This window comes from Eschscholzia californica, unplaced genomic scaffold (genome assembly GCF_041429995.1).
Source record: "Eschscholzia californica isolate CP2 unplaced genomic scaffold, dmEscCali1.0.p SCAF_1, whole genome shotgun sequence".
NCBI classification, from domain to species: Eukaryota; Viridiplantae; Streptophyta; class Magnoliopsida; order Ranunculales; family Papaveraceae; genus Eschscholzia; species Eschscholzia californica.
Window position 1 is genome coordinate 26,713,159 of NW_028238198.1, and position 19,933 is coordinate 26,733,091.

General features: G+C 35.0%; 3 protein-coding genes across 3 annotated transcripts; all 3 read right to left on the minus strand.

The window, feature by feature from the left end:
* Nucleotides 1-2,483: 2,483 nt before the first annotated feature.
* On the minus strand, nucleotides 2,484-6,685 carry LOC147565582 (NAC domain-containing protein 53-like). Its single transcript, XM_086652079.1, has 6 exons — nucleotides 6,142-6,685; nucleotides 5,771-6,048; nucleotides 5,474-5,671; nucleotides 4,141-4,665; nucleotides 3,934-4,048; nucleotides 2,484-3,240 (listed from the first exon to the last, which is right to left on the minus strand). Exons 1-6 carry the CDS (start codon nucleotides 6,308-6,310, stop codon nucleotides 2,837-2,839), a joined length of 1,689 nt encoding a protein of 562 aa, XP_086508205.1. The 5' UTR covers nucleotides 6,311-6,685; the 3' UTR covers nucleotides 2,484-2,836.
* Nucleotides 6,686-8,948: 2,263 nt separating this feature from the next.
* LOC147565583 (ras-related protein RABE1c-like) lies at nucleotides 8,949-13,160 on the minus strand. Its single transcript, XM_086652080.1, has 8 exons — nucleotides 12,856-13,160; nucleotides 11,558-11,630; nucleotides 11,374-11,474; nucleotides 10,475-10,540; nucleotides 10,236-10,333; nucleotides 10,097-10,159; nucleotides 9,920-10,012; nucleotides 8,949-9,308 (listed from the first exon to the last, which is right to left on the minus strand). The coding sequence occupies exons 1-8, from the start codon at nucleotides 13,070-13,072 to the stop codon at nucleotides 9,225-9,227; spliced, it is 795 nt and encodes a 264-aa protein (XP_086508206.1). The 5' UTR covers nucleotides 13,073-13,160; the 3' UTR covers nucleotides 8,949-9,224.
* A 3,422-nt stretch (nucleotides 13,161-16,582) lies between these two features.
* LOC147565584 (zinc finger protein ZAT5-like) lies at nucleotides 16,583-17,736 on the minus strand. Its single transcript, XM_086652082.1, has one exon. The coding sequence runs from the start codon at nucleotides 17,665-17,667 to the stop codon at nucleotides 16,813-16,815; it is 855 nt and encodes a 284-aa protein (XP_086508208.1). The 5' UTR covers nucleotides 17,668-17,736; the 3' UTR covers nucleotides 16,583-16,812.
* Nucleotides 17,737-19,933: the final 2,197 nt, after the last annotated feature.

Below are 19,933 nucleotides of genomic sequence, written 5' to 3' on the forward strand. Positions count from 1 at the left end.
TATTGGCCAGATATGTCCAAAATACTAATACTTCATCTTGGTCAGGAAATCACCATATGCAGTTTGTTTAATGTCCTCCAACATAACTTATTTTTTTTTTCTTTTTCTCTTTTTCACATTTTAGTGTTGAAATATAGTCTTAGACTAACTTTTCCATATCCGCTGAAAGTTGCTATTATATATCCAATAACACTAGTTGCATCTTCCCAAGAAATAAGACTAGGGAGTCGAGAAACCCTAACCTATGGCTTAAGTTCGATCTAAAAAAAGGCCATTGTACTGGATTTGAAACAAGGGTTTAAAGAATAAGAAGAAAAAGATGATGAACAGTTATGTTTTCTATTTTTAACCATTGTATTTGTTAATGGTCCTCAGATTAAGTAGTGTTAACATTCAAGTTAGAGTTGTCCCCTTATTAAATCAAAGTCAACTAAGTCAAACATAGTTTACTAACACCGGACCCAAAAATAGTTGTCCATATAAAGAAACTGGTTGTCCACTTATTGGTCACCATAGATAATAGAAGGGATATTTTGCAAAAGGGGAAAAGTAATGTTCCAAGTGATGAGTTTGGAGCACGAATTTGAATTTTTTTGAGTTTGGAGCATTGACTAACTTTAACTTAATTTTTCATCCAAATATAACAAAAACTAACTTTTTAACTTAAACTTTCCATCCAAAATTAACAGAGACTAACGGATGCTACTGTCAATATTTCATTACTGTTAGTTCTAGCATCGACGACTCACGTTATTTTGCATCAAATGGTCGGAATTAACTCATAGTTTACGACCAAAACTTTTTCTTCTGTACAAGAAGTCCACTTTTAAATCAATACAAACTCCATCAATTCATCAATTCATTAAGAAGTGACCCCAAAATTAGTACTTAAGGTGGATGCAACCCTGACTTGCTGAGAAAAATTGTTATCATCGATGATTGAACTAGATTAGTAACTCTTATATTTTTTGATATTTTGGATAACATAAAGATACTTAATTGATTTAAAGATTGTTTTTTTGGACGAGCTAAGTTACTTTGATTTAAGAGTTTACGGTTGTAATTTTTTGACAAAACTAAATTCCTAGATGGATGAATGTGAACAAAGTGTTGGGAACATTATATAAATATTTCAATATTTTTGAATGAAGGTTATGCTCATGTTTGATGAATGCTACGTATGGATGAATCATGTAATTTTTTTTAGTGTTTTGTACTAAACTTAAGTAGTTTATAAAAGTTTATATGAAAATAATGGAGTTTGTATTGGTTCAAAAGTGGACTTCTTCTACAGAAGAAAAAGTTTTGGTCGTTGGTCGTAAACTATGAGTTAATTTCCGACCATTTGATGCAAAATAATGTGAGTCATCGATGCTAGAATCTAACAGTAATGAAAAATTGACAGTAACATCCGTTAGCTTCCGGTAACTTTGGATGGAAAGTTAAGTTAAAAAGTTAGTTTTTGTTATCTTTGGATGGAAATTAAGTCAAAGTTAGTCAATGCTCTAAACTCAAAAAATTTCAAATTTGTGCTCCAAACTCGCCACTTGGAACATTACTTTGCCCCTTTTGCAAAATATCCTCCCATAATAGAATAAGGCGGATAAAACTGCATGACAGAAAGTAACCTTATTATCAATCTATCATTAATTCATTACATAGTATGAGTTCAACAAATGATCATTTTACATTTGAATTATGATTCAATGATCTCTGTGTTGTTTCGGATGTACCACTTTCTTCTTCACCACCAACTCTCCATTAATGGTTTTTACTACTATAACTACCACAACATCATCACCATGACAAGTTGACCGCGGTCAACTACTGTCACCACCATCATCTCTGTATTTCTTCTACCCAAGTGCAAAGGTTTTCTAACTAAGCTAGGATAGAACTACCTCCTATCTTAGTGTCTTTCTCATATCACACTTTTCTTTTCGACTTTTATCTTTCTTCGACAAATTGTTAAGATATAACGGGAAAATCAGTGAAGGGAGTCCAACCTATATTTGTGAAGAATGGAAAAAAATTGAGTTTAAGAGACCATTTTGACTTCTAACATCTCCAATGCAAAACTCTCTAATTAATTTATGTGTCAAGTCTCAATATAGATTCTCTTTCCTGTATGGCTAAATTGAATGTCTCTAATTTAAGTCATTATCCAATGCAACACTCAAGAAATCCCTAATAGTTACACATGTCACACGTACATTTAATAGGAAAGAATGGTTGAGACATGAAGTGATCTCAAAAATAGAGTTTGTAATTGAGACATCTCAAAATTAAATACTTCCACATCATCTTAAAGATCTCAAATGAGTTTTGCATTAGAGAGATTTTTTTTGTAAACAACTCTAAAGTCCTAAGTAGCACTTAAAATTTTAAGGTCGAGTCTTGCACTAGAAAGAGATGCCCTTAGCAAATGATGTCACCTATTAAATGGCCTAACAATTTGTCCAGAGGGTGAAACATTACTAGCCTTCTCACAAATAGATTTATGTTCCTGTCATTCACCAAAATTAAGTTCATGAGCATTAAGGTAAGATTTACATCACGATAGACCTCAAGGAGGAAAGGCAGCCAAATGTGATTAATCACACTAAGTATAAAATGCACACATAAATTCGACAAAGTACACAATTTTTTCAGTTTGATTCATCATTACTGAATACTATATAAGATTGAGAAATCCTGGCTAAGAAGAGGAAACCAAAAAAACGAATTTTTAATCTGTTATTTTAGCGAAGCAGCATAAGTCAACCAGTTTGTACCTGTATCCGAATAGTAATCACTTATCTATGATAAATTATCCTTCCTCCAAGGTAACAAGTATTTACCTTGAACAAATATAGCTTCCAACCTTGTAACTCACTGAGAGAATTAGAACCCACAGAAAGAAAAAGTAGAACATGCACCTTGCCGACACTGATGCTTTCTCCCACATCAAATATTCTGTCATTGATTCATTGCTCGTCAACCCATAGTGAAGGAGAACGTCGACACCTTCATTTTTCCTCCATGAGAAGTCCTTTCCGTTGTCAACTGTTAAGGTATGAATGTGGATCATTCCAGCTGTAACGTGAATCGAACTTGAAGATTGGGTAGCGGAATTCTGTCCAAGAGATGCTTGTTTTGTGGGGAATTCTGAAGCAAATGCAGGAGGAGCAGATATTGATCCTAGCATACGACTGACTTGTTTGGCAATGGTACTATCCCATCCCTCATTATACTTGACATCTGCACCAGAAAGACGTATATGGAAACAATCACTCATTTAAGGCAACAAGTCAAAACTGAACAATTTTCCACCTCATTATCTACAGACTAGCAACAAGATTACGGAATGTAGTCATCTCTCGAGTATTATTTGTTCATTAGTAACAGTACCTTCTCTACTAAGCACCTAGGTGCGAGAATGGATCCGGATTGGGCAAGGGAATAGACATTTTTGGCCGATCCTATCCAAGCCGAGTAACTTGGTTGAGTTTTCGGTAACTCGTGTGTCTTTGTATCCCAATACCATTATCCTTGTTAATTAGTATATGTATTATATATATATATATGTGTGTGTGTGTGTGTGTGTGTGTGTGTGTGTGTGTGTGTGATTCTTTTACATAGACCACAACAATTCAATGTGAACTCCAATAATTTTCATAAATAACTCGGGGGGCTCGGCATGGGATGAGCTCGGGCTAACCCTGACACAATTCCTAATTCTGATACTATCCACGAGTTAATTGGGTTGAGTCGGTTGACCAACTATTCTTAACTGGTTAGCTTCTTAGTTCTTTCATCACTCCTGATCCTAATCATTTGTGGAGAAAACTAATTCTATACTTTTATAATGTGTCAGATCGTCGGAGCAATGATCTTCGTGACTCGAATTAGGCAACGTTATATGAAATGGTTAACCTAAATGAATATCTTTACCTGGTCCAGCTTTTTCATTGTCTGACATTTGCTTCGAACAGGATGCAACTTCATCGCCATGTGGTTTTGAAGGCTCTGCACCTTCCACTTGTGTGTTTTCAAACGTCTCATTCACCTGAAGTAAAAGAATAGTTTAAACATAACCAGCACTAAAATATTAAAGTAAACATGAAACGTAAACTAAAGCTTCAATTGAGTAAATTATACCTCCTCAGGGGTGGCCAAGTTGTTTATAACAGAATCATCAAAATCTGAAGTCTTTGGATAATCCAAATCCAAATCCAAATAATTCAAGTAATCGTTAGAGGCATCAAAGTACGTAAGATACTCATCAAGCATTTCAAATCCTGACGGATCTGGTTTAAAAGAGATTTCAAAACCGTTGGTTTCTTCGTTGTGAACTGGGAGATCATTTGTAGCAGCTAAGTTTGACTGCTCTCCTGTAACTAGGCCATCAGCTTCATAGCTGGTATCTACGGGGTCCAAGAGATCATCAAGCTCAATATATTCATTTTTCACTGAAGTCTGCTCAATCTGAAGCTGCTCTGGGAAATCGAAGAACTCTGGCTCATCATGCAGTTCTGGGAGCACATCGTTTTCGCCCGTGCCAATAAAGTGCTTTTGATCTTCCTCAACTGAGCATATAGGGTCCTCTATAATTTTCCCACCATCCCAAGTATTATGGTCCACTGGGAGCACGGAATCCAGAGGCGGAATTTCCAAGGCAATGTTCTGGAAACAAATAAAACTAGTTTATAGAAATCATACGGTAAGTTCAAAAGCATGTCATGACACAACCAAGGGAGAGAAAGAGATGCATATAAACAAAGGTGATTTGATCAATGAAGTCTGAAAAGAAGAAAGGACACTAATCAGAATTATGGGTGGAGAATTTGAGGCTAATCAAGTAGAAGACCACGAAACATACAGGTTGCACCCCCAGAAAAATTGTCCATCAAACAACAATGGGAGAACAAGTACGAAAAGGAAAGACAAAAGGCAAAGCTCATATATTTTTTTTTTGATGAAAACGAAGCTCATATATAGAATAGCACCAAAAAAATCTTTCAAATTTTTAAGCTGTTATTTATCTTTCAATATAACTCCTTACTCATTCAACACTGTCAAAGAAGTTACAGTTTAGTGTGCCACATTCTGTTGATTCCAGTGACTATTAGGTCTATCTTCTGTTCTTCTAGAAATTTTTTGTCAATAATTTGCAGTGACAAGTTTCTTATCCACTTCAATTTATTTGAGAGAGAGAACTAGCCTATGAGTGACGTGCATCCAAAGATGCCCAATGAATTTAGTTACATTACCCGCATCCTAAAGTTCACCAAGTATCCTTATTCCTAAAGTTCTTCGTAGGACCTTAATATGAGAGTTTTACATAATTCTCCTACCTCCGGGAGACATTCTACTAAACTTTTAAGCCCTTTAGCTTATGTCTTCAACTAACCATCATCAGATAACAAATTCAATAAATCATAAAGCAATAACAAACGGAACAAACAAACCAATACCCATGAGAATAGCATACCTCGTCAACGTAATTCTGCTGATGACTGAATCCTTCATTACCAACATCAAAATATCCATCGTCATTACCACCAAGTTCTTCGGCAGGATCAGAAATGTCATCATCCCACTCTTCCTCAACAAAAGGAGCTCCATACTGTTCTCCATTCTTAGGTCCAGTTCCACTTTTCTGAAAAATCCTACACAGTACAAATGCATCCTACCCAAATCCCAAAACAAACAAGAACATAAGAATCCATCAAAAAGTCAAGAACCCTAAATTCAATCTGTTAGTAAGTCAAAATCAAAGAAATCTTACCTGAGCAATGCCAGCTTGCCCTAATTGATCATCAACGAGCCTATATTCATGCATAACCCAATTTGTTCTTTCCCCACGAGGAGCTCTTCCGATATGATAAACAAGGGTTTTTTTCATACCCACAGTATGATTACCTCGTTGAATAGATCGATCCTTACCAGTCGTCTTCCAATAACCTTGATCGGTAGCTCTATTAGTCCTCCATCCGTTTCCATATTTCTTATCTAGGGCACTAAAGAAATACCACTCAAGATCTCTACTCTTCAATCTCGAATACCCTAAAAAGAGAACCCTAATTCATCAAAAAAAAAAAGAAGGCCAAAAATCAACATTAAATTACAAATCAGGAAAGGGTTTAAACTTAAACAAACCTGGAAGATCCCATGGTTCAGATTTATAAATATCAATTTCAGAAATAGCATCAAATCGAAATGGTCTTCCAGAAACTTTACGCTTTAAATAATAACTAACAAGTTCTTCATCAGTTGGATGAAATCGAAAACCAGGAGCAAGAGCTGATGAAGATGATTCACCTCTCATCGTTAATCAATTTGAAAATCAAAGAAGAAGAAGAAAATAATTTATGGGAATTTAGGGTTTTGGATATAAATTTGAAGCGGATTTGATTTGATTTTTCGGAGATGGGATGGATCTTGAATGTGAATTTGACATATATTTAGTGAGGTTGTTAAATCCACGTCGCTCACCCGTATAATACCTACCTAACTAGTGACGACTACTAATCAATGCCTTTAAATTGTTGTATGGGAGAGCGATAATAAGTATATGTGTAACGACTATACACCGCTAGATTAAGGAACGTCTTTTGAAGAGAAAAAAAGGAACGGTTAGATTTATGTGGCACCCCCATTAATTCTATTATGGCTCCCATAAGTTATGAACATGGTGTAAGTCAAGTAAAAAGTAAAAATATTGTTGTTTTTCACATTTGGTTACAAAAGTGATTATCTTCATCTTTGTTGTGAAAGATTTATTGGTAAACGGTTGGTGAATTATTTGACAGTTAATCGACTGTTCGTCTATCTACACATTGCTTCAGACGTAGAAGGACGATTTAAGAAATAGAGAAAATTATTGTTCAAATGATTGATAAAAAGTGAATTTTTTTTAATTTACTAATTTTTAAAAGAAAATCACCCCAGAAACTGATCATTTTTAGAACACAATTCTATAAGACGGTAGTCTTTTAGGAACAAAATGAAACAAACCTAAAAACTACGGTTGTAATTTTATCGAGCCGGAATGTCCTTTTGGGTTCGGAAAGAACACCAACGGCGAAAGCACTCTGCTGGGGAGAATTCTTTTAATAGCGAAAAAGAATAGTGTACATATTTTATGAGCTAAACTTAAGACTAAAAATTAATTAGAAGTCTTGGAATATGAGTTTACCAAGACTTAGGTGCTGTTTGTTTTTCTATATATGTCTGAATCTGAATTTGTTGAATCTTAAATGGCTAAATTCAGATGTTTGTTTTTTAAATCTGAATTATGAAGTCTGAAAAACAAAAATTACGTTTATACCCCTGATTAATAAAAAAATTATCTTTTGTGTTTTGGCCAAATGAGAACAGTAGAACTAAAAAACCCTAAAAGCTAGGGTTGCCTTCTCTTTCTACTTTATAACAAAAAAAAAAAATTCAGAAGTCCCCATCTACACCTCACCTTCACCGGATCTCTCTCCAGCCGAAAAGTTCGCCGGATCTCTCTATCTCCAGCCGAAAACTTCATCAGATTTCTCTCCCTCTAATCTAAAGTCTAGTCGGATATCTCTCTCTCCCTAACCAGATATCTCTCCCTCGCCAGATCTCTCTCTCTCTAGCTAACTCTAGTCGGATCTCTCAATCTCCCTCTCTGATCGAAGACAAAAAAAACTAACCCTCGCCAGATCCGGCGAGGGTATCTCTTTTCCCACTCTCTTTCCTTCTCTGTGGTGGTTGTGGTTTCTAGCGGTGGTCTGGTGGTGGTCGTGATGTCGTGATATGTGTTGGTGTTGTGTTGATGGTGGTGGTCTAGGTTGTGTGGTGCTGGTTTCGGTGGTGGTGGTGGTGCTGCTTATTTGGGTGGTGGTGGTGGTGCTGATTTTTGTGGTAGTGGTGGTGGTGCTGATTTTTGTGGTGGTGGTGGTGGTGATACTGATTTGGGTGGTGGTGGTGGTGCTGATTTGGGTGGTGGTGGTGGTGCTGATTTGGGTGGTGGTGGTGGTGCTGATTTGGGTGGCAGTGGTGGTGGTGGTGCTGATTTTTGTGGTGGTGTTGATTTTTGTGGTGTTGCTAAATAAAATAATGATAGAGAATAGTAAAATTTATGGGGGTATAAATGACATTGACCCATTTCAGCATTGGACATTTGTTTTCAGACTTGTTTGGAAGTCTGAAAAATATGGGCTCATTTTCAGTCAATTCAGACAACATTTAAGATTTCTTAAATACAAAAAGCAAACATCTGAAATCTGAATTGATCCCAATTCAGATTTAAGATCTGAAAAGTTAAAAAAACAAACAGCACCTTACTATCAATTAGAAGTCTCCAAATACAGAGTTTACCCTTTCAACAGAAAAGAATACAGAGTTCACCTTCTACCACTTCTTTTTTTTGTTGCAAGGCCGCCTACCTACCACTTTGAGATGTATAGAAATATTTTGGGAAATTACTTGTTTGACTGCTAGTAGTATTATACTAGTATTTTCAAAAAAACAGGTTTCAAATGCAGTAATCTGCCGTTCCTTTTTTCTTCTAGAAAACCTAATCTTATGTAAAAAAGACTTGGTCTCTTCACCTACTATATATCGTTCTTTTTCGATTTAGGTATTCCAATTCATCACTTTTTCATACATAAACTGTGTATAAAGAGATCTTGGAGCCTATCTCTTCTGCAATAAACCCATGAATTTGTGGGGCATAAAGGTAGGGTGACCACATCTTCATGTCTATATGCATATGATATGTTAATCCATTTCTAGACCAACATTTTATTGGAAGTTGCATCTGCACAAATTATATCCTTGACTTTCAAGCTTCGTAAATGTAACAACAGCGTGAAATCAAAGTCTCAACTCTGTAAAAAACATGCTACATAAGAAGGGGGAAAGCTTGCCCTTAACTGAGTTCTATTTATCGAAATGATTTAGCACGAGTTTAATAAACTACAAAGAGAAGAGGAGTCAAACCAACATTACTTTTAGAAACTTCATGACTTTTTTACCTCCATGCTCGAAAGCATTCAGAGGAAATTTCTACAGATTGACGAAGAAAATACAACACCAAAGGTTTTACGAACAATAAGAGTGAAACTAAATTCCACCTGAAAACATAATTGGAAACAGCAGAATAATTTCTAAGAAATGTATATAACTATACCAATCATGCTTTGAGATATCCAGAGTCATCTAAGTTATTTCTACCCTGGATCAATTTTAGTTATCTCTGCTACACTTTAAGTGCCACAGCAAGCCGATTTCTCAGGGGTACTGCTGGACCCTTTTGATGGGTCGGGTTTACTGATCTTGATCGTCTGAGGCTGCATATAATTTAAAAATACGTAAGATGAATATGTTGATTGATCACTACTTATCTATAGGCTAAAGATAGAAGGAAAGAATAAACCAAAAGAGGTGTCATAGTCCAACTACTTATTAAGTTTGTGGACATATAACAATCAACCAATTGACAGTAAATGGAAGGGTCCTAATTATTATCTGTTTGCTAGCTCAGGTACCACCTAGCTATGGATATCCAAACTGAAAGTGAAAACAGTTGCCATGTGGGACAACTCTCCCACCACTCATGCAACATTGAAGAACAAAAGGTGGGACTTGTGTGGTCGGATCATGCTTCACAAATTTCGATTTTTCTAAGAAACGGGACCAATTATGTGCACATATCACTTTTGTTGATGCAGATCTCGAAAAATTATGTGTAATTTCATTTAGCCACTTTTAAAGTGAGTAAGCAACACTGAACAATTCCAGCTAAGCAGACATTGCTAAGATATAACCACCATTTAAAATCATACAAGTTAACCCAGAGAAGGATATCATGATGTTGCTTGTCCACCTTAAAAATGGATGAAATATCATGATGCAAAATGTATATTCATTCGACCATAATATCCAACAAGATATAGTGTACCTCAGCTTTGGAATCAGTTTCCGCAAGTCTTTGTTTTATGTCCCTAGCGATTGAAAAGAAGACCTGCTCCACATTGAAGTTTGTTTTTGCACTCTACACAGAAGGCACTCAAAAGACTAAGTACATGAGTTGAAACTTCCTTTCTTGCAAAGTCATATGTATAATTAATGAACATACCGTCTCAAAAAACTTAATTCCATATTCATCAGCAAGTGCTTGACCCCGTGATGTTGGTACAGCCTATCAAATTTTCAATTCAAATCACAAACCAATGAGGAAAAGTAACTATAGAATTCTTGAGGGGAGTTTTTTTTACCCTCTTGCTCTCATCCATGTCAGCTTTGTTGCCCACCAATATTTTGTTTACATTGTCAGATGCATGTTGCTCGATGTTCCTTATCCAGTTTCTGATATCTAAAGTTGTACTAGATCAGGAAGCACAAAGATTTAGAAGATATTCGAGCTTGTACTTGGAGAACCAAGTTTGTGGTTGTCCAAATTAGAGATAAATATAGGAAATGAATAACTTTTAACCAAAAGACAAGTAGTGGATACTGTTGAAAGAAGATTCATCTGTGACATCGTACACGAGCAAAATACCCATGGCTCCCCTGTAATAAGCTTAAGAAGAAATAATAACAATGTCACATGAAGGGAATACTTTTTAAGTACATATCTGTAGGTGTGTCCAACTGTATGTGCATGCGTGCTTAAATATTTAAATATATATGAGCATATACCATAAAATTTAAGTCATAAATGCTAGGGCAGGATAGACCCTAAAGACTGCTTGCATACAACAGTTTGATAGCTGACTTGCACACTTGGTATATGCAGGGGCTGTGATAAAAAATATGGTGAATTAATTCAATGTCGATTAGGTAAAGATATCCATGGGGCTGGTACATCCGGCTGGTTCGTCCTATTCATATATTCACGACCAAGAGGTACTGGATTCTCTTTCGGATAGGCCCTGAAAGGGCAAGGAAGGCTGAAATGCCAACAGACATCTATTATCGAATTCATCTGACCCTACACTCCTACAGTACCCATTTTTGGAAATTGGAACGTTCACCGACTTGGCGACTTCATAGTCTATTTTCGGGTTTGAATTATCATTAATGTCACCTCAGCAATACCATTCAATAAATATTGTCATACATTATCTTTATCCAAGTGAATGGTTATATCGTCAAAACTCAAATAGGTCGAGTGCTTTGGATATCTCCAGTAAGGTACACTACTACTACCACCTGGGTGCAGAATAAGCATTCCTATTTCCTAGTACACCCTAGGATATACTAACCTAAAGTAAATCTCGTATGCTCCTGTATTCTTGCACTGTATTCGGGTAATCTGTATAGTAGAAACTTCAAATATGCATACTATCTGTAACTGAAATTTCCTGTTTCATTAATCTAATAGCACAAAGAGGAATGCAGATGACTAAGTACCTGTGGTAATTGTGCGGAAGCGTTCTTGACCTGCTGTATCCCATATTTGCAGCTTGATCCGCTTCCCGTCGAGTTCGACTGTCCTAATCTTGAAGTCAATCCTATCCAAGAGGCACAATTTCAATTGCAGAATGTTATAAGAAGTTATATAAACCGTTCCCAAATCAAATCTAGAGATACACACCCTATAGTAGTGATAAAACTAGTAGTAAATGAATCATCGGAGAAACGCAATAAGAGGCAACTCTTTCCAACACCTGCAAATAACAGTTAAGCATATATCATTACAAAGATAGGAGAACAAAGGAATAAACAAAAAGTAAAATAAATATTAAGCCCATAATACTTTATTTGACTTTGAAGGCGAAGAAAATTTGTTGTAGAACAAGAGCTGCAATTACAGAAAATAAGGCTCTAAAACAGCAAATATGTACATACTTGAATTACTCCACCACAAACAGAAAACATATGAATACATTATTTTGGAGTAGAGAACCACAAACATTGACTCCAAGGGTATACTCCATTATACTAGAATACTAACTGAAGGTAATAAATTATTGTATGGATAAATATTTGGAGCCAAAGAGAGAAAAGATTGGCTGCTAGACGTACTTGAGAAACAGCCATCATTGTGCACGGCGAAGGCAAAATTTAGGCTTTTTACTCTCAGACATTCAAGTTCTACTGCTGAGATTCAAAATGGGACCACCAGAACAACGACAAATTCTTTACTCTTTGGTGCTAGAAACATTTTCGAAGCACTTCAGAAATTTGGAAATGAACTATTTTTAAGAAACTGGACATCTTTTTTCAAACTTAATATCTTTTGGAGATTATTTATCATATTAGTTCGTCATGTATATTCTACTTTCTTGTAAGAAGCTAACGACTCTCTTCGTGTTGTTTGAAGCATAAATTTTAGTATCACCCCATCTACACGATGAATTCTCTAGTTGTTTCTTATCAACCGGTAAGACCATTGCGGATGATTTAGAGTAGGAATCAATCTCTTATGTATAAAAAAAAAGGTGAATCATCTATCTATTTATTATGTCAAGACTACCAAAAAAAGGAGAAATTAAAGAGACATTTCCCCAAAGTATTTGAATTTTAGATTAGATGAAATTAGCAGTATACTCTATTACTGATTTTGGGGCTTTTGGTTGTGAGGTTGCAATCATAACAAAACCTAGTAACTTCAGATCTGCACAAGTACTTGTTCCGCAGTCCAAAAATTTAACCTAAAAATCGCTATTCAGAGAGGAAAAAATTTCCTAAATAATTAATTAACTGATCCAAATAATATATAGAGCAAAATAATTAAATGATCATAGATCAGAAAACGAACAATAAAATTTCATGGATACTTAAACCTAATTTCATTTAAACACGGCGAAATCATGCTAAAAATGAGTCGAAACGAAGAGAAAGTAAACCCTGGAGAAAAATGAAGAAGGTAGAGTGAAAAGAGAAACTTGCCGCTGTCACCAATTAGGAGAAGTTTAATGAGGTAATCATAATCAGCACGAGCTCGTGCTGGAGGAGCTGCCATTTTTCTTCTGAGATTTACCTTGAGATCAACTACAGTTTTTCTATCTCTCTCTCTCTCTCTAAGATCGAGAAAGATGGCTGGAAAATGGAATTGGGCCGAGAGAGTTGAACAAGAGGGAAAAAATCTTCCCTTAACCACAGGCATAATATTTATTAACACGCGCGCGCGTGTGAGACGCGCAGTAGCCAGCACATGCTCCACTATCTTAACTGTCCACTCAAGGCAAACTTTAGTCTGTGTTTGATATGACCCACCACCTCCGCGAAAATAACTAAATAAGTATTTCCACACATTTTGATAGAAAGTGTATTTGATCAAATCTATTTCCATGAAATATATAACTCTTTATTTATATATATATATATATATTTTTTTTTTTTGTGGAAAAACTCTTTATTTATATGCTTCACGTTCACCCTATATAATAGGTTCTATGAAAATTAAAGAAATAACGTTTTAATATATTTGGATACTTGAAAATTATATATATTACCTAATATTTCTCTTTTCTTCATATTTTTCGTCACGTTTGTACCTATAAATTATGAAAAGAAATTAATTTGTTTTTTAGGGTTTAGGATGGTAATTTTTTATTTTACTTTGGCTGAGTAGTGTTTAATTATATTAAATAAGTTTTAACATCAAATTTTGTAGTTCTAGTGATAAATAGGTTAAATTTTGTTGCTTATATACATTAGATATTTTTCTGTTTTCTTCATTTGTTTGAAGAATATGGTGCACATTATTATCATTTCCATGAAAATTACTTATCAACCAAGCAACAAAATTATACAATTTCATGAAATAACGGATGGCAACTAAATAAAAAAATTACTTTCCAAGGAAACCCTTTTGTTCCTACGAAATTGTTTCCCTTAGAGACTAGAGTGTGAGGAAATGGGGTGCCACAAAACTTTTAGAAAACCCCTGTTTAGTTACATAGGCCATTAGTTTAGATGAGCTTTACGCTCCGCAGTTTAGATGAATTTTAGGTCCGGTAGTTTAGAATGGTTATCGTGTTTATCACATCTTCATAATGTATCACGTCTTTGTGGAATTGTCGTCAGCCTTCAAAAAAAAAACTACCCTTCTCGAATAGGGTCAATTAATTTCTAGTCCAACATAATAGCCCACCAAAATGCTCAATATTGTTAAATATCAAATCGCAATCTTAGAATTTAAAGAAATTCAAATATTAAATCAAATTTCGCCATTGTCGATTCTAATGAGACATGTCACAAAATTTCTTTACACAGTTGTATTGTGCCCATCTGTTTTTATTTACACGTTTCAAATGTAATTTACTATGCTCTAGAGATTTTCACGTATAATTGAGTGAAGGTGAGGGAGTTTGTTATGTTATCTCTATCTAATAAGACATCTAGAGATAGATGCAAGATTGGTCCACCTAGAGTTGCCCACTTCTCACGCATTGTTGAGGTTGCTTTTGTGCATATTGATACGCTAGCCTGTTAATTGTATCCAAAGAAGTTTCATAGCTTTATTTTTTCCCTATTTTGGTGTTTAGTACTTAGAGGGAGTTTTTTTTTTTTTTTTTTTTTTTTTTTTTTTTTTTTTTTTTATGTTGAAGGTAGTACTTGGGAGTTAGGACGGGTTAAAAGCAAGTCTCTGTAATAACACTTTTATAATATATTTGCTGCCTGAACGACCATTTATCACCATCTAGGACATAAAACAACCAAAGAAATATTTTGGTTTCCAAAAACTTGTTGTCAGTGGTCAAGGGTCAGAAATATGGAAGAATAATATGCGAAGGGCTCATACATGGATAAAAGCACACCAGTTGACATAATGACTTTTATAAAACCCATCTACTAAGCCAAATTTAATGGTTTATCTCACTCTCATCTCTCATGGGTTCCATTACCAACCACGGTTGCCATTGCAACAAAAAGAAAACCAGGGGTGCCATCATCGTCATCTCACCTTTCTCTCTCTTTCTTTGTACCTCTCCTCCATGAATGGAGAGGCCCCAAGTTTTAGCAGTATGGACGTTGTTTCTGCTTTTTCACACTGAGGCCCACTCCCAATGCATACGGAGTTTTTAAACAATCAGCTGGTCTATAAAATTTTGATTAAACAATCAGCTGGTCTATAGGCATAAGTGACATCTCGTTTGTTGGTGGGAGCCTTTAAAATCGTCCAAAGAACTGAAAAGCACATCATATTTATTGACTTTGTCTCCGCTTTTGACACTCGGATCTAAGTCCATCATATATATACATATTGGTTTTTTTTGTTTGCTAGAAGCCCCACAAATCCACATAAACAACCTCAACACTTACTAAGCTTGAACGATCAACTATACTCCACACTCAAGATTCTCTCCAGAACTATGCGAGACTATCAGAGAGAAGAGAGACGATGGTATGTGACGATAAATAATACAGAGATAGAAAGAGATGGTGGGGGTTTTTTGGGCCGCCCACTAACGACACATTAATAGGCTAAACGGAACTAATTTTCATGGGCCTTATAATGGGCTAGTCGTACGCCTAATGGGTAAAGGTTTCAGGGGTTTTGCGCGTTTGAGGGGGAGGATTTTTGGAGGGGAATTTGAAACAAGTAGTTGCTATGAGTGTAAAAATCGCGGGAATAGCAGAAAAAGATCTTGCTAATGTGTGATCCTTTAGAGAGAAGGTGTTTATGATGAGAAATTACTTTTCAATATCTTTTAACGGTATATTCTTACTCAAGTTCTTTATATTGTGAATCGATCTTTTAACCTAGTAACAAATACACATAGTTTTAGCTATCCATATCTTTTCCCTTTTCGATTAGAGTTAGGGTTTGCATTTCATGTTCTTATCTTTGCCAATTCCCTAGCCATCAGAACCTTATCCGTCTCTCCTGGTTTCTTATCGAGTTTTTAAATGGCAACTCTTCTTAGGCTATTTCCGCTTGGTTCTTAGGTGTTTGATGTGAACTCAGTCAAATCTAATTTTCCATGTCCTTTGTCATATAATTAGGGTTTTTGTTGATCTACAGTTGTAAATGCTATTTCCGACTCATGTGGCTGAGACATTTACACAACTGAGGGAAACCCAACTAGTCATTATAGTGTATATTGACGATCTTGTGGTTTTATTTGTCGCTCGGTTTTTTTTTTTTTTGAAAAATGATTTATAAACACATGTTCTGGGATGGCATGAAACTTTCCAATGCCAGGCAGTGACATCATTGTTATTAGACAAGTTGCCTTCTGCCTTCACATGGTTGTGTGCTTGTGTCGGATATTACGTTTTTCAAATAAGCTTCTGAAAGCAATTCTTATAATAGCGATTTTTCTGTCTCTTGCAGTGAAGGAGGCCTACTGCACCTGCCTCACTTCCTAGTCCCAGAAATGTTGTACCCAATAGGTAATGTATACGTTGCATTATTCGTTTTGGGGTTTAATATTTCCTGTTTGGGTTTTGTTTTACGTGTTTATGTGTTTGCATATTAGGAATACACATATGAAAGAAAAGCAATGACCCTTATTTTCTTGTATAATGCTGAAAATTGGGTAACTTAATGCCATCTCAATATATAACAAGGTGTGTAAACTTCAAATTTTTGTTCTTGGGAATTTTCGAAATATTTTAGGAGAATATATAGGTTAGGTTAATCATGGGTGCTATCGTAGTCTGTAAATTAAAAACAAGATTAGCATCAGCCGTGTTGAATCATTTATGCAACATGTACATGTAGTCCATCAAAATTACAACAATCCTTTCAGAAATTAAACATCATGCAAACAAGTAATCGTATTCAAAGAATCGATAATCGTAATAAATAGTAAAAGAGACTTGTAATTTACAGTAAGATACTACCCATCTTGAAAGATGAATTGGAAAAAGATTGAAGGATTGGGTGTTTTCCTTTTAGTAATGACAATCCACTAAAGAGGCAGAGAAAACCATAGATTGTTTGGGACAAAATCTAAATTTAACGTCTGGATCATCTTCTGGTGCTGGAAGATTAAGATCTAATGGTAGAAAATTATTTGATATCTTTAGTGTTTCTGCAGATTCAGAAGAAATTATTGTGACAGAATTGCGACTAGGATTTATTGAGGTGATGGTTGTTGTTGTTGTTGTAGATGTTGTTCTGTGTCTTCTCATATGACCTCCTAAAGCTTGACCAGAAGAATATTCAGAACCACAAATTGAACACTCATGAACCTTGGATTTAGTAGTATTACCAGTTGAACTTCCGATGTTGGAAATCTGCAAATTATGAGGAAGACTCTTGCTTTGATTTCCTGATAAGACCAGGAATTTTTTCGCTTCCTGATCAACCATGTTTTTAGGCTTCTTGTGACTTGTCATGTGACCACCCAAAGCTTGAAATGAAGGGAAACATCTATCACAATTCTTGCATTTGTAAAAATCAAATCCTCCAGCTTTACTGGTACTTGGTATGAATCTTCTACTTTCTGTTTCAATTCCAGTACTTTCTTCAATTTGTTTAAAATTGTCACAGTTATTATGACCTTTTGCAAGAAGAATTAAACAATTAGCCATGTCTTCTTCTTCCTCAGTACTCTCTGTATATCCTGTTGATGAAGTTGCTCGAATAAAGCTCAAATGATGATCGTTTTCAGTCGATGAGCTTGTAGTCAGGGAAAGGAGGATCGGGGACTGGGATCTTTGACGTTTTGTGCGTTTTTTCTTAGTAATGTAGGTAAGTTCATGATTTAAACTCATTGTTATGTCTACTTCCTCTTGAATTTCCATGAAAAATGCTTTTAGGGAGAGAAAAAGAGGTGATGGAAGAAGCAAGTGAGCGAGTGGACATTAATATACATGTAGAGTGGAATGATTAGGCTTCTTTTGGTGTCTTAGATTATTCACATTCTGGTAGTGCTCATTTAAGTATTATCATTTGGAATAAATTTTAATTATTGGGTTAGTTTGTTGGATTTTGACAAAACAGGACGCAAAATTTTTATAGTTATACGGTTGCTACAAATTCCAAGTTTAGGTCAACTAAGTGGAGCTAGTATAGGTGAAAAATACTAAAGTAAGCATGACTATAGTAGAAATAAGGTGAATATTTAGTTTAGTGGTTGTGCATCTCTTCTAACATCCAAGAGGTTTTGAGTTTGATTTCTGTATTTTATATTCTTAAAATAAAATGTAGTTGAGGTGTTTAGAGTTTGTTTATCATGATCGTTTTTGCCAATCCAGTTGAACAAAATGAAAATACATCGACTGATGGAGGAAAGACACAAGCATGTATGCATCTTCGTCGCTTTTTATTTCACCTACTTGACAGACATTTTAGAGAGTAGAGAGGTGGATTTGGTTTTGTTTGAAGCAAAACCCATCGCTTTTCGTCAACGTTGATCTATTGTTATAAGAGAAAGATCAAATGCAAGCCTGGAACAACGAAATTGAGGTAAATTTATTATCTTTTAAACTTTAATTCCTCATTGTGCTCGTTGACCTTTTTCTCTAACTAAAATAATATTTCATTTCTCCCAATCATTGCCGACTATTGTTTATTCTGATTAAAATTTTGTAAGGCTTCTTATTAAGTGAAACTCCATTAGTTGAATTATTATACCAAATTCAGTTACATGCTAATAACTGCAACCACTAAAATTTTATTAGGAGTATGTATATATTTAGTAGTGTTAGCTATAATTATGTACTAAAGTATAATTAGTTATGGTGTTTATGGATAATTGACATGAGAATTAAACCTATATCATTGTCTAACCATTATTTAATTAGCTACTACTTAACATTGACCTCTTTGCATTATTTGATACCCACTCTGTATATATCAATAATTTAGACTTTTAAGTAATTATTAGTATATAATCACTCTTTTAAGTGTATTATTTGTTTCACACTTGACATTTTCTATTAGATTAATCATGTGATTTAGGCTATTAATCATGAAATTAAACTTGCTTTTGTTGCATTAAATATTGGTTAGTGAATTGAGTGAAACTATGCAAATTGAGAACTTAAAAATAGAAGCTAATTATTCTAGGTAGTTTAACAATCAAACTGAACTAGTTCACCACATTTGAGTTAATGTGATTATATTGCTTATAAGTAAATTCTCTGCCATTAATTATATTCTATGTTGACTAATGTTTCACCATGAAAATGGAACATAAGAAAAATTAGAACCAGAGGGGAGTACTAACCCTATAGTTCGATTAGTTATGTAGTATACATGATGGAGAAACAAAGCAGAGACAAAGAAAAACACAAAAATAAACATTTCGAAGTCAATGGAGTGAAGGATTTGTGGATCAGTGGAGGCATAATTTTATTATGTGAAAAAGCACCTAATAATATAAATAAGCCAAATGCCAGCAATACTTGTATCAAGAATGGGGTTTAATTCCTCATCCACTCAATACTCTCACTCTTCCTCCACTTTCTCTGTCTAAAATTATAAAAAATTGTGGTTTTTGTTTACTTTCAAGTGTGGTTTTTGTATAATATTTAAACATTATATCTGTAAAAGATGATGCAAGATTAAATAGTTGATAGCTATAGTGATGACAAGGTGATCCCTAAATATTTTTTGTGTCACACCCAAAGCTTAAAGTTAGCTCCACTTAGCATCTCATTCACTGATGATCACATGAAGAGAGATAAATAAGTGAGGGAGAGGGTAGACACATACTATATGTTTGTAGAATCTAAGCATTCCATTCTGGTTAGGTTGTCTACTGAATCATGATTGAATCTGTATTTTGCTTACTTTGCCTTGCCAATTTTCCTGACAACATCTGTTCACATTTTCCTGTTTGTGTTTCAGGCATGCTGGCATGGCATATCACTATATCAGTGCTAGTTCCTATATTGTCATTGTTGGAGTTCAAGGAAGGCTTTTGATGATAGGGGAGATGAAGTGATGAACGGATGAAAATACGGTAAGTTTTAGAATGTCGGCTGAAACTCAAAGATACTAATAACATTCAAAGATAAAAAAAAGAATTTTTTGATGAAAGGCCCAAATTTTGGGCCCAAATAC